This window comes from Hesperophylax consimilis, chromosome 3, assembly GCF_061612785.1.
Source record: "Hesperophylax consimilis isolate HC1 chromosome 3, BYU_Hcon_1.0, whole genome shotgun sequence".
In the NCBI taxonomy this organism is placed as follows: domain Eukaryota; kingdom Metazoa; phylum Arthropoda; class Insecta; order Trichoptera; family Limnephilidae; genus Hesperophylax; species Hesperophylax consimilis.
Window position 1 is genome coordinate 27,084,742 of NC_142838.1, and position 15,338 is coordinate 27,100,079.

General features: G+C 35.7%; 1 protein-coding gene across 1 annotated transcript; it reads left to right on the plus strand.

Annotated features, from left to right (window-relative positions):
- Nucleotides 1-1,952: 1,952 nt before the first annotated feature.
- On the plus strand, nt 1,953-14,670 carry LOC149425194 (uncharacterized). Its single transcript, XM_089649962.1, has 2 exons — nt 1,953-2,063; nt 2,244-14,670. Exon 2 carries the CDS (start codon nt 2,361-2,363, stop codon nt 12,876-12,878), a length of 10,518 nt encoding a protein of 3,505 aa, XP_089506088.1. The 5' UTR covers nt 1,953-2,063; nt 2,244-2,360; the 3' UTR covers nt 12,879-14,670.
- The last annotated feature ends 668 nt before the right edge of the window (nt 14,671-15,338 follow it).

Here is a 15,338-nt window from a genome sequence, read left to right on the forward strand (position 1 = left end):
AGATAATAAAATATCGTCAAGTTATTGTTTTTTAGCTGAATTTGTAGGACACAATTGTTTAAATTAAAAATAAATCAAATATACTACAAGTTAATATTTTATTCATTATGAAACCAGTTTCATGCAAAAGGAACGAAAGAACAAAACAACGGCATTTCGCGCAGTTTGCGGTTGTTATGTTCCATTCCCGTAATTCGTGGCTCGGCTCGCAGAAATTTTGTTCTGTTTATACGCACGTAATCAACATTTCCGAATTTTCTCTAGATTTTTGTGCTTTCTCCCTTTTTCCTAAAAAAGAGAAATTTCCCTAGACCTCATATCACTGGCAGGGACTACCGTAGCAATGGTTCAAGAATTAAAAAAAATTAAACATTTTGATAGTCGAAATTTTCGAACGGTGCGCGGTGTTTCGAAATGAAAGCATGGACATGGGATTGTGATTGGTTTATTCATGATGGTATTGTTCCTTTTGGATTGTTGAAGGGCAATGATAAAATATGGATCCAAAAAAATAAAGAAGTACAGATAATGTCGCTGTTTTCAAAGACATATTGGGCCGGTAATTAAGCATTTTTAGTAATGGCTTATCTTGTCAGGGTTCATATCGGAGAGCAACTAAACATGACGAACATAAATATTTCTCTAACCTGTGACAGACCACGTTATAAGCGCGCTTTATTACTGTGGCTTGGCCTATTTCAGCACATCGCTCGTCATACATTCCTATTTTTAGTTTATGTCGAGCGATATGCTGAAATAGGCCAAGCCATGGCCTATTTCAGCGAAAAAACTGGAGGGGGTGTCTTTGTCCGTAAAAAACCACATAAAACTTGTTGAATTCCGCTGCACGCTTAATACGCAAAAATATTTAATTAACACTTGGTGTCAACTTAATTTCCACAAGAAATAACTAATTTTGTGGTAGGAGATGGTAAAAGATGCAATAAAGTTTAATTTTTTCTTAATCAAAGTTACGTTTGAAGGTTAGGAAATACGTATAAATTATTCAAATAACCTAAACTAAACTCTAAAAACTTATTTCATGCATGCTTACTTAAACCCCCCACTTAAATAGTTGCCTCAATTAGATATTTAAGTTAAAATCTAATGTTTTTGCATGCGGAATTTGACAAGTTTATCCACAACAAATTTTCTAAAAAAGGTACATTCTTTCCACATTTACAATTTTTGTTAACGGGAGCTACCATCAACACAACCGTAGAAATTTGAAAAAAAAAAGTATTTTCAAGGATATATTGTTAGAATCAGGTTTATTGTATAAGCTACCATCCAGAGTGTCCACTCCATGACACCATCCAAATGTATTATCTACACAAATGATGGTAGAATATGGCTTTGAACCTCTTGGCATCGAAATAACATTTTTATTTATTTTATGTTATAGAAACAAGTAGTTCATTGGCTACAGTGAGGATAATTGGAGATATTATATACAGATTATCACTGGAAAAGTATTATTATAATGTATCACTAGATCCCTAAACAATTATTATTGTCGATATAGGTAAACAGTAAACAAAAAACTGTTCACCTCGTTTAATAAAACTCAATTTCATATTATCTAAGGAAACTAACCCAAGTATTGTTAAATAGTAAAAACTGTGAAAATACTATTACGCTTTTCAGGGTTTTCGCTTTTTAATCAGCCATTCAAATTTCAGATAATGTCATAAGAATATCCTTGAAGTATTTCTTAAATGTCATCTACGTTTTTCGATAAATTACATAAAACACGTTTTATAAAACTAGTTATTATAATATTACAAATCGTCGTTGATGATTCGAAGGTTACTTCATAAAACGAACAAAAGCAAAATAAAAATGCTCAAAAAAGATAGGATTTACATAGCTGAAGTAAAATAACCTTTATTCACTTAAAAATAAGGGTTATTTTTGCATACTTTGAATATTTTTACTCACTTATCTTCGTAGTCCCTCGAAGTAAACGCAACCACTGATAATTACTTAGCTAACGAACTCACTAACATTATGCTAACATTCCTTCCAAGTTGTCAAATCGAAGTGTTGTTTTGATTTTGACAGTGAGTTTAATGATTTAATAAGCCTACCTTTATATTTTTAAGAAAACGTTCTGCTTGATCTGCTATTTCATTTTGCTTATTGTCAATTTTTACGCATCCGAATATAGATACGCAGATCAAATATTTCGTGTTATCAGTTTGAGTATGTGTATTCATTTTGTTTTTCTTATTTTTTTTCAGAATATGCAATCACACGTTACTATTTTATAATCTTTACTGCGGCAATACTACGCCGAGAATGTTGCTCCGTATACAAGTTCATTGAAATGGAGATCGGTGGGATAAATAAAGTTTACAATGGAAACAAGTGCAACATCTAGGCACCACTCAGTGAATCAGATAGCGGGCGATGATAACAAGTACAGGGAACCCACCGGGCACACGCATGTGGCTACTCCTCTATATCCCGCGGAGAGTGGGGCCTTGAAGAAAGAGAACCATGTTTCCCGTCCGTGCGCCGTCATAGGGCCTGAAGTGATCCCCACTTTACACCGCTTCGACGGGTATGTGTCTCACGTATGGCCCGAATCCAACTATGGCATTCCTACCAGCTACCGCTACCCTCAAATGCAAATCTGTGCGGATCATGTGTACCCGGCTCGCAATATATCACCTCGACACACGTTCCAGGAAAATATGAGCAGAATTATAGTTCCATCTCCCACGGAAGCTAAACTGAGAAATGATCTTTTTGTCCCTTCTCAAGTCAGCACTAGGCACCTACCGGACACCTCAAAACCGGCTGTGCCCCTTGATGCCAGCAAATACACTGCTGGAACTGTCTTGGTGAATCCACATTCCATTGACATTCTACGCCCCCAGTACAACAGGAATAGCGATGAGCCACAAAGGCATGAAGTACAACCCAGGAACATTATATTACAGCAAAGGCACCCACTACCACACCGGCATGACTTCCCACCTAGACTTGAAGTTCAACAGAGGCATAACTTGCAGCCGAGGGTAGAGCTGCAGCAGAGGGTAGAACTGCAGCCGAGGGTAGAACTGCAGCAGAGGGTAGAACTGCAGCAGAGGGTAGAACTGCAGCCGAGGCACGAAGTACACCGAAGGCTGGAAGTTCAACAGAGGCTAAAGGTGCAGCAGAGATTGGAGGTGCAGCCGCGACAGGAGGTCCATCATGGTCTGGATGTGCAGCAGAGAGTTGAAGCTCAGCAGAGACTGGAAGTCCAACAGAGACACAGCGCGCACCAGAGACAAGAAGTTCAGCAAAAGGTGGAATTGCAACAGAAATATGTTGTGCAACCGAGACACGAAGCTCAGCCGAGACAGGAGCTACAACTAAGACATGATGAGTCTAGGCTAGAAGTGCCACAGAGGTCTGAAGTGCCGCAAAGGCAAGAAGTGCAACAGAGGAGAGAAGTGCCACAGAGACAGGATGTGCAACAGAGACAGGAATTGCAACAGAGGCAGGAAGTGCAACAGAGACAGGAAGTTCATCAAAGACAGGAAGTGCAGCAGAGGCAAGAAGTGCAACAAAGACATGAAGTGCAACAGAGACATGAAGTGCAACAGAGACATGAAGTGCATCTGAGACAAGACGTGCAACAGAGACAGGAAGTGCAACAGAGACAGGAAGTGCAACAGAGACAGGAAGTGCAACAGAGACAGGAAGTGCAACAAAGACATGAGGTACCAAAAAGAGATGAGATACAGCAGAGGTCTGAGTTGCAGGCGAGACACGAGGAGCTTCAGAGACACGAAGTACAGCAGAGGCTTGAAGTGCAGCCAAGGCACGAAGTGCATGCCAGACATGAAGTTCAATATGCTTTGCATGGATATCCGGCCAGCAAAATGAACTCAGCGGCCATTAACTCATACGCTAATGTTAACAGCTGCCCCTCTGAGCTACAGAGGTATCCTTCCGACTATCAAAACCCTGGAATTCAAATCTACCAAAAACTGCCAGAGCCATCGTATCTAGTGGCTAATGACTACGTAGCAAACACTTACTCTCGTGTGAACAACATTCGCTACGAACCATATCCGATGAAAGAGAAATACATTTACCCGAGACACGAGTACCCTTATCAGTATACTAACCAATACCCCTCAAGTTACAGCGCTGTACAGAAGGGTAATGACTTAAGGAAGAGGAATGTTATTCAGCCTGAAATGAAATACTACCAAGTTCCTCAAAAGTATATTGAAACTCACACTTTGGTGCCCAATAAAATTGCAACTGGAAGAACTCAAAGCAATGTGCCGTACCACTTGACCGATATTCCGGGTCACACTGTTGATCCATACACTGGCCAAGGAAAGATTTACGGATTTAATGTATGTGAAAAAAATAGTCAATTCGCCTTAAATTCTAGGCCCATCCCAGAAACTACTAAATTTAGGATAGACTACAACAACTATAGAACATTGCCATATCCCGACACGCAGCACTCGGCTCTCGATAATATGCAAAATACAATTTACAATAAATCAAATATTCCAGCTTATCCCATGAAGCCTCCGGATGTTAATAACTCATATTCTACATTAAATAATGTCAACTATCAAAAATCTATTGATGAACAACATGAAAGAATGAGTGATTACGAAGCCGCTAACAATGGCCAGAAATATTACTACAATCAAAGGTATGCCTCCTATAACCCTCTAGCTAAAATCCCCACAGAGTTTTCTCCGAACATAATTTCACCAACTGAGTCTAGCACTAGCTTCGACAGCACCAACACCATTTCCCACCAACTTTACCAAGAAGACGGAGGCTATGTTAGTCAATGTTCCACTACGAGTGGCAAAAGTGCAGATTTCCAACTGTTGAAGAATGGCCGACCCAACATATACCACGAATCGCCCGATCGCCACGTCAATACTATGGCAGGATATATTAGTTCCAACAACTCTGCAACAGGGTGCGACAGAGCACCGGCTAAATCAACAGATAATATTAAAGCTAGCAATTTGAGACAATTTTTGGAAATGTGGGACGAAGAGTACGAAGATCCCAAAGCTTTGAAAACCCCATTGGAAGCAAATCATAAACCAGAAAATCTTACAAACTGTGTGCAATTTGTACCCGAAAATCCAACGTTGCCCTTACCGGAACAGCTTTATGTTCTGGATAAGGTAAATATCGCTGATGGGGATTTGCACAAGTACGAACATATTCAGAAAATCACCAAGCTTCCTGATAATATCAAAGATTATGATGTTTCTGGGCATTTGAAGAAAAGTCTTTCAAAATTCAATCCTCCGGTTTCAATTGATGGCCAGACACAGAATTCAACTGCAAAGAAGGAAAAATTAAATCCACAGATAAAACTATCAAATAATACAATGATGGAACAAACAAATGAAGTGGTCGATGTTGAAGCAAAAATTAGCCAGTCTATAATCCATAAAGATGTTGGATGTAACTTTGAAATAAAACCCTGCAGTCCAGGAAAGGTTGTTGAAATGAAAGTTGAAATATCTCATGGTTATAACAATCATTCTGATGATAATAATACCAATCGAAAGCAAATTTTGGCAAACCTCAAACATACCAATATTACTCAACCTTTAGGATATAAACAAGAAATCAATGAGAATCGGATAAAAAGAGAAACTGTCAATATGAGTGAACCATCTCCAGAGTCAAGACAAGCAAATGTCTCCTTAACACAGAATTACCCTTCCGGGAAAAGTAATTGCCCAGATGGTGGTGCAGCCCAGTCGGCACCCTTTAATGATATCCCTAAACTCCCTGCTAGGCAACAACTTACTGAATTGGTGTCTGCTAATGAACACAGGGAAACAGTTTTACATAAAGTAAACCACAACATCAATCAGCTTCCTGAACTAAACAATGGTTTGAATGCGCGACAGGTCGTTGATGCAGAAACAAGTAAGAAAATAGTGATAACTGAAAGTGAACTTAAACAACAAGAAGAATCAGATTACAAATCTCATTTTCAAAGTAATAAAGAAAAAATTGATACTGGAACCTGTCTCAAAAGTCATCAGGAAATTCAAGCAGAATTGAAGAGCAAAAATAGAAAAGATTCTGCTATCGTAGAAGTCATACAATTTGGAAAAAGCGAAAGTTCTGCATCTAACACTACGAAAGAAAATTTACTAAAAGTTACTTCTCCCAAATTTCCATTCAAATGTCATAAGCGTGTGTTAAATCTATCTAGAGATGCCGATGAACCTAAAATTAACTCTCGATTATCAGAGGGAAAAAAGAAATTCAGTTTGAGTGATACTGTTTTGGCTAAAAACTGTAAAAAACAGATAAACAAATCTGAATTTCCGACATTCAATAATTGTCCAGAAACTATGGCGCTCGACCTTTCTCCCTCCGATGGAAATAGAAAACACAGATTTGAAGATTTTGTGTTTGGAAGTGTTAGGTCCCCTCTAAAAATAGAAACCTCTGAAAGTTTTTCAGAATTCCATGGCGCCATTAATAGTGCAACATCCATTGATAAAATGGTTTCTTTGGAAACTAATTACATGAAAATAAAATCAAGTTGTAATAATATACCAATAGATTTTTCAGTAGAACAAAAATCACAATCTCTTATAGACATTCCTTGTGAAGACATGCCGAATGTTATTGATACTGTAACCATGTATAAGGCAGAAGACGTAAGCTTTGTTAATGATCACACTTTTGTATGCACCCCAGATACACCAAAAACTGAAGAAAATCTATGTGTAAGCTATTGTACACCAGTCAGTAGTAAAGGAGAACATTTAGAAACTAAGGTGGATAGCGCACTGATACCAATGAGTCTACCAGGAAGTTGCCAAGTTCTTTTGGAAACTGAAATTGATAACTCATTACTGTCATTGGGTTTACTAAATGTGGACTGTTTGCCAGAAATTTGTCAAGATCATTCGGAAAACAATAAATATCCTTTAATAACAACGAACTTATCTAAAGTATGCAATTCAACGGAAAGCATTGCAGAACCTGTCTTGAAAGTTATGGACACAGCATTGGTAAAATCGAGCTTACCAAATGTGTGCGATTCACCGGGGAGTATTGAGGACCCTATATTGAACACTGTAGATACTTTACTAGTAAAGAGTTTGTCAAAAGTGTGCAATTCCCCGGGAAGTATTGCAGACCCTGTGTTGAACGCTGTGGATACAGCATTAGTAAAGAGTTTGTCAAATGTATGTGATTTACCGGGAAGTATTGCAGCTTCTGTGTTGAACGCTGTAGATACAGCATTAGTAACAAGTTTGTCAAATGTGTGTGAATCATCGGGGAGTGTTGCGGACCATATATTGAACACTGTGGATACAGCATTAGTAACAAGTTTGTCAAATGTGTGTGATTCTTCGGGGAGTGTTGCGGACCCTATATTGAACATTGTGGATTCTTTATTAGTAAAGAGTTTATCAAAAGTGTGTGATTCAGCAGGCAGTAATGCAAATGCTGTTTTGAACCCTGTGGATGCATCATTGGTAACAATGAGTTTGTCAGAAGTACGTGATTCACCAGGAAGTATTGCAGAACCTTTGTTGAAGGATGTGGATACATCATTAGTAGAAAATTTGTCAACTATCACTATCAATGATATATCAATGAGTTCACAGAATGTGTATAATTTATCTGCACAGGACAAAGCAGATCATTTGAAGGCCGAGGTTGACGGCTTTTTAATAACAACAGGCTCATCAAAATCATGTAATTCACTTACGTATATTGAAGATCCTATTGCTAAGGGTGAATCATTGATTTTATCAAGCACAACACTTACAGATTCATTTCCGAACAAATGCGAAGATGATCTAAAAAATAAGGTGGAAATGTCATCAAAAGTATACAACCCACCAGTACATATTGAAGCAACTAATCAAGAAGCAGTGGAGACACCATTGTTATCAATGAGCTTACCATGCATAGGAGATATTTCAAAAAATGGAATATATACTCTGACATCAGATTTATCACATGAAGACTATTTGCTAGATATTAATAAAGATCACAAGGAGAAAAAGGTGGATGTCCCATTTAAGCTCTTAGCAGATGCAGTTGATGTATCAATAGATGCAGAAAATAGTTTAGAAGGTGATGTAAATCCAACTGTTACACCAAAATTGAGTGATTTACCCGAAAAAAATACAAAGGATACTATAAGAATTGATATGGATACATCGATACAAGAAAGCTCAGTAAGTGAAGATAGTACTCAAGATCAAAAGAACTTAAAACTTGGAGCAGGCGTCTCTTTAACAGATCTAGTGGATTCAGGGGCAAATAGAGAATACTTTTCAAATAACCTCTCTTTAATAACGTCACTCCCAATGGATACATCGACACCAAAAAACTCCACGGAGCTGCCAAATAAAGGTGATAAGGAATGTGAAAATGATCACTTTGAAAATAAGGTGGATGCCTTATTAGACCCAATGAAAAAAGATTCCACCCACCATGAAAGAAACCTCCTGGGAGATATTGCAGTATTATCAAGAAGCTCAACCAAAGTTTCTATTTTGACAGAAAAATGTCATTTAGAAAATAATGTGAACTCCGTATTAGTATCAATCGTCTTACCAAGTAGGGGTATTCTGCTAAGAGATAGTGAAGACAAACCTTTGATAAGGGAAATGAATACATCAATTTCAAATACTTCATTAAAACATGATGGTAATTTCAACTCATCGATGCCTGTTGATAGTGAAGTTCTAGTGAATAATTCAACATCAAAGAACATGCTAAAAGTACGCACTTTGAGAAAAGATTGTGAAGGGAATGTCTTGGAAAGTAAACTGGATTCGTCAATATCACAGACCATACCAATTGTTGAGAATTTTGAAGGAGATTGTGAAAGGAATGATTTGGAAAGTGAACTGGATACATCAACATCACAGACCATACCTATTGTTGAGAATATGAAAGGAGAATGTGAACGGAATGATTTGGAAAGTGAACTGGATTGTTCAATATCACAGACCATACCAATTGTTGAGAATTTTGAAGGAGATTGTGAAAGGAATGATTTGGAAACTGAACTGGATACATCGACTTCACAGACCTTACCTATTGTTAAGAATTTGGAAGAAGGTTGTGAAGGGAATGATTTGGAAAGTGAACTGGATTTGTCAATATCACAGACCATACCAATTGTCGAGAATTTTGAAAGGGATTGTAAAGGGAATGATTTCGAAAGTGAACTGGATTCATCAATAACACAGACTACACCAATTGTGGAGAATTTGGAAGAAGATTGTGAAGGGAATGATTTGGAAAGTAAACTGGATGCATCAACTTCACAGACCCTACCTATTGTCAAGTCTTTGGAAGGAGATTGTGAAGGGAATAATTTGGAAAGTGAACTGAATGCATCAACACCACAGACCATACCTATTGTCAAGTCTTTGAGAGGAGATTGTGAAGGGAATGATTTGGAAAGTGAACTGGATGCATCAACACCACAGACCATGCCTATTGTCAAGTCTTTGAGAGGAGATTGTGAAGGGAATAATTTAGAAAGTAAACTGGATTCATCAATATCACGGACCAAAGCAATTGTTGAGAATTTGGGACGAGATAGCAAAGAGAATGATCTGAAAATTGAAGTTGGTACACCAAAGAGCCTTGGAGAGAAAGCTGGGATTTTGCCGGTAAGTAGTGAAAATCATTGTTTAGAAAATGAAGTTGATACACCATTATCAGAAAACTCACTTAATGTAGATGACATTGAAGACAAAAGTAATGATAGTTTGAAAAATGAAGTAGATATTCCAATTACATTAGTTGGTCTTGAAGTCAATGAGATTTTGACAGCTAACAGTGAAAATCATCTGGAAAATTTGAAAGAAATTTTAAAAATTGATTCACCAATCATAGCAAAGAGCCTGCCTAAAAGAGTAGGTGTTTTGCCAGAAAGTAATGAAGCTCACTTAGAAATTTTGGTGGATACATCAATATCAAAAAGCTTAGCGAGTGAAGAGAGTTTGGGGGGAAATGATGAAGAAAAGAATTTCGAAATTGATGCAGATACCTCAATCACTCCTAAAGATATTGATGCAAATCATGAAATTCCTCTAATAAATAAAATAACAATATCGCTATCAAATAATGTATCCATTGAAGATTCTACGGGAAGAAACACCATAGAGAATCATTTGAAAAAAGAAGTGGATACTACGATTACATCGGTAAGTAAGCGAGAAAAAGAAAATTTGCCTGTAAACAGTGAAGATGAAATGGATAACAAATGCAAGACTGTTCCACAAAATAACGACAATCGTCGAGAAAATGACAAGGAAACATCATTTCCAAAGAGCAAATCAGGAAACTTGCCAGTAAATCAAAACAATAATTTAGAGAATAAAGCGGAGCTAATAATGTTAAATGACCAACCAAATGAAGGTAATTTGGAAGGAAGTTGTGAAAACAATTTGGAAATCGAGGAAGATTGTGCATTATCATCACAAAGTTCTGTAAAAGAAACTATTGTCATAAGCGAGGCCCTGACTGAGAGAGAGAATACTAGAACCACAGATATGAATGACAAATTACCAACAACCATATCAACATGTACTGATGAATTTTTGCTTGTTAGTTCCATAAATGAATGCACTTTGAAGACACCATTAAATAAAACATTTGAACTAAATGTAGCTAACAATGAAAAAGTTTGTGAAAATTCTGATGATGAAATAACTCGTTTTGATAAAGAGGTATCCATATCCAGCAAAAAGAAAAGTGATTCATGTGACCATAAAGTTAAATCTGATGTTTTCGGTGTGAAAAGGAGAAAACTCCTTAGATCCTTTACTAGTGAGTCCATCTCAAAAATGGAAAATATTTCAAATACTCTTGAACCTGTTGTCATTGAGCTGAAATTGATTGGAATAAAAGAACCGGAAAAGAATGCCCTCGATAACTTGCTTGATGATTCTATCCACAAACCTAGACCTAGTGCTGAACACAATCATACATCGATTGAGCTTGATATTTTATCATCTCAGATTAGTAAGAATGAAACAGCTCAACCTTTAGAATGCCAAACTAATTCAGAAAATATAGGCGAGGGAGAAGAGGGTTTCAATCAGAAAACAGACGATTTTGAAATAATAGAAAATGAGAATTTGGAAAATTATAATTCTGAACATGAACTACAAACTCCATCATATTCCACAGATATAATTCCTGCTAATGTAGCAGAAGATTGTAAAAGGGAGAATTGCTCTGAAAACTTATGTACATTGCGTGAAACTAATTGCGATGAAAAACTGATCCCTGAAAACCACCTAGCTGTAGAGTTTGAGAATAAGGCTGATGCTACAATGGTGGAAATATCATTTTTAAATGCTGACAATGAAATTTGCACTTACGATATAAAAGATATTCTAATAAGCCCAGAACTGCATTCCGGGGAACTTTCTGTACAGCCAGAAGGAGAATTAGTTGAGTTTGATTCATCTCAGGATAATGTTGTGGTATATGAGATTCAATCCACTGGAAGTTTTTCTCCAACCATTGAGGCAATAGCGGAGAATGCTGAGGTTCACAGCCCGGCTCCGTGCAGCCATGTTGACATGGATTATAATACAAATGTTCTCAGTGAGACATTGGAGGATACTAAAATTGAGGAGGTGGAGTTGGGAGGTTGCTGGATAGAAGATATTGCGTGTGTGGAAACAGTCATATCAGAAGAAACCATCTTTCATTGTGAAGATGAAGTTGTAGTAGGAATGCCTGCTGATCTTTCTTGGGAACAAATTGCTTCCGATGGTGAAGACAATGTTAGCGTGCCCTTTTCTGTGATTAATATACAAGTTGTCAATGAAGATATTCTTAAAGATTCAAACAGTAATTTGATTTTGAAAGATTCATCGCTCGATGTCGAATGTAGTACTGATATAACGCACAATGACTCTGTAATTTCAACTATTCAACTATTTAATGTAAATTCCTGTGACGAAAATCAGAATGGGAAACTAAAAAGTTGTGATTCCAAAAATAAGATTTTTGGAGAATTATTAAATTGTGACCCGAAAAATAAGAAAAGAAAATTATCAAAATTCAAAGATGGTTTAACATCAATTAAGAAAAAAAGTATATCCGTTTTCGATTTTGAAGATGAAGAAAAAATTGAAAATTCTTCTAAGAAAATGAAATACGGGAAAAATATTCTTAATGAAAAATTGGTAAAAAAATGCACCGTCAATATTCAAAAAACATCTTGGAATACAGAGACCAATCTTTTTACCAAAGGAAAGTTGATAACAAAGGGTGCTCAAAAATATATTCCTTCCGACGATAAGCATAATTCTAATTTGAAATGTAAGTTACAGCTTCCTGAAAATATACTACTGTCATTGAAGCACGCCCCGAAAATTTGTGAAAATACTGAAGGCGGCAAAACTAGCACCCCTAATAAACAAAAACAAACCAAATTACCAAAAACTAAAAGTAAACCTAACTTTGAAGATGTGCTCAAGCAAATTGACGAAACCCATATTTTTCAGTCAAAGACGAAAGCGAAAAATTGTAAACCTATCATACCAAAAATGATAATTAAAAAAAATGAAATGGGCTCTCACTACACGAGCACCCCGCGGAGGAAAACTCCAGATTTGACTGGAAATAAGTGGCAACCCTGGGTTTGTTTGCAAAGAAATGCTTGTATTGAGAAAATGGTCAAGTCTAAAAGAATGAGAGCATCGCACTTAGACTACACGCAGCATCGTAAGGAACGTGCGATATACAGGAACCCAGATAGACGTAAAAATTGCCAATCAGGAAAGCAAAGTGTTAAGGAAAGCCACTCTAAATATCCCCATCTTAAATTACTTCCTAGTCAAGCATTAAACCAATATATTTTATAACAATATACATAGATACCACAATATTAAGATAGATTTAATATAATTAGAAAAACTTAAGGCGTGTGAATTATTGTTGCAATTATCATCCGGGAGGGTCAGGTCCTACTTACCACTTACCAAACATAGATGTAGTTCTTTCCCTCTAGCAAAGTCTGCCTAGCAATATTATATCATAGCTTTGCAAGCCATCACTGAAATGGATTGGTACAAATACATAGTAAATACATGGCTTAGGCAGTCCCACCTATTCCAATACATATTGCATTCCTTTGTTACTCTCCAGGAGGAATTAGTACTTTATTTGATTAAACTGAGAATATACAGGATATATATTGTACAAATTATATTTTATTCATATATGTATGTACATACATAAAGACACATCACATTTACAGAGATGCAGATTTGTACTAAAAATATTTTTAATAGTATAAAGAATATTGTATCTAGTCACTAAAGTTTGCCTTGGTGCATCGTATGTGCCTACATAATTAATATTTACTGTTATGTGTTCATGGTCCACTTTTATTAAAAATTTTGTTTTGTGTCCTCATATTTATATAAATGTATCTTTAGATTTACGTTGGACAATATATGTGTATTTTAATTTTGAATGTTGCCAGTTTTCTGATGGATATATATTCCCTGTTACCACTTTTACACTTTATCCATACATCAATAACAGAGAAGTGAGATATTTATCCTTTTTGGTGTTTGGGCAAGATGCCAAACTAACCACTTAATTTTATGTCTGTGTTTACGGATAGTTGTAGAAATTTTACGTTAGTCACCGTTAAGTGAACATGATTGCCAGTATACAATACTGTTATTTTTTTCACCGCATACATCTCATAAAAAATTAAAATAGTTATGACATGAATTTTGTTACCATTTAATTTTTGTTATTGTTTGATATTTTTAAAAACATGTGAATTATGCTTGTTACAAACCCAAAGCCAGTTTGCTAATTGGCATTACTAGCTTATGAAAATATATGTTGTTGTAAGGTTTTTCATAGTTTTTTAAAGAAGATAATTCAAAATGTTGCATTGCGCAACAATATTGAAGTGTTATTTTTTGTAAATATTGAATTGATTTGTTATTTATTTGAGGACATTACAATGTTATTTTATTTGATTTGTTAGAAATACATCCCATTTAAAATTATCTTAGAATAAATTACAAAAATGTTGTTATATTTTAGATTGCAATTTGTTTAATTGAAGTGAACAGACGTTACTAGACGTGATTAAAAATGTTCAAGTACCCGGTGTCTGACTTTATGTTATTTAATTTATATGCATTAATTTACATTGTATTATTTTGTACAAGTAAAACAGTTTTATCAAAATCAAAATGAGTAATTTCCCAGGGCAAGTGCGAACCGTAAATAATATTTAGGTGTAAACTTATATTTCTTCATAAATTTCCCATTGCTTTCATATCATGATTTTATGAACATAGATGAAAAAAAGTGATCTTCAAATGTGATTTAGATTTAAACAAAAAATAACGGATGTGATGTGAAGATCGAAAATAATTCATCGCACTTTCCTCCTGTTTCTTCTATAGAATGCACTGTGGAATTAGCCCTTAAATGCCTGAATTGTACTGAAAACATATTTTAAAATTGTGCCTGAGTAATAAATTAATCCTAAACTAATGGTTCCCACATTTTGTGATGTGCTTATAATATTTAAAGTTAAGTAACATTAAATAATGTAGCTTTCTTTAATTTTATTAGTTCAATATTGCCACCACTAATATTTGTTGGTGTATTTAAGGGTCTGAACTATTGATGGACGCAATTGAAATATTCGTTTTATTAATCAAATGGTGTTTCGAAATAATTGTAACAAAAAAAAACCATTGCAGCAATATTTTGCACTTAATTAAATTAGACAAAAATAACTTGTCAATTAGTTAGAAACATCACTCCAATTGATGATTCCTGTGCTAAGTAATTTATTTCATTTCAATGAATTTTTAATATTTCCAAATGTAATGATACATTAATTTGATTAATAATTCATTTGAATTGATTATTTTGAAATGGACCCTCGATTGTGCCCATCGCTAGACTGTAACCTGATATTTTGGTGTGACTAGAGTACAAATTTTGTCCTTTGCACAGTTTTGACGTGAGTGCCTTAACCTTTATTGTGCAAAGAGTTTCATCCCACTTCTTACATTCTAATTTTCCTTGGGATAAGTTATTAGTCTATGCAGACTTTTATGTTCTAGGGTCGCAAACCCTTGTGATGTTTTTTTACGTAATCTTTCACTGTTTGTCTTTTATGAAAATGTTGAACACTGGTTTATGCTGTTTTCTGTCCAATTAGATCTAAGCAAGGGTTAGGGTGGAGGCATTAGGTAAGGTTCCCAGGGGCCTACTAAGTTTTGTTTTAAATCAATATTTACAAAGGAGTGTGTGCGCTTCGCGTAATTAGGTATTTAAAA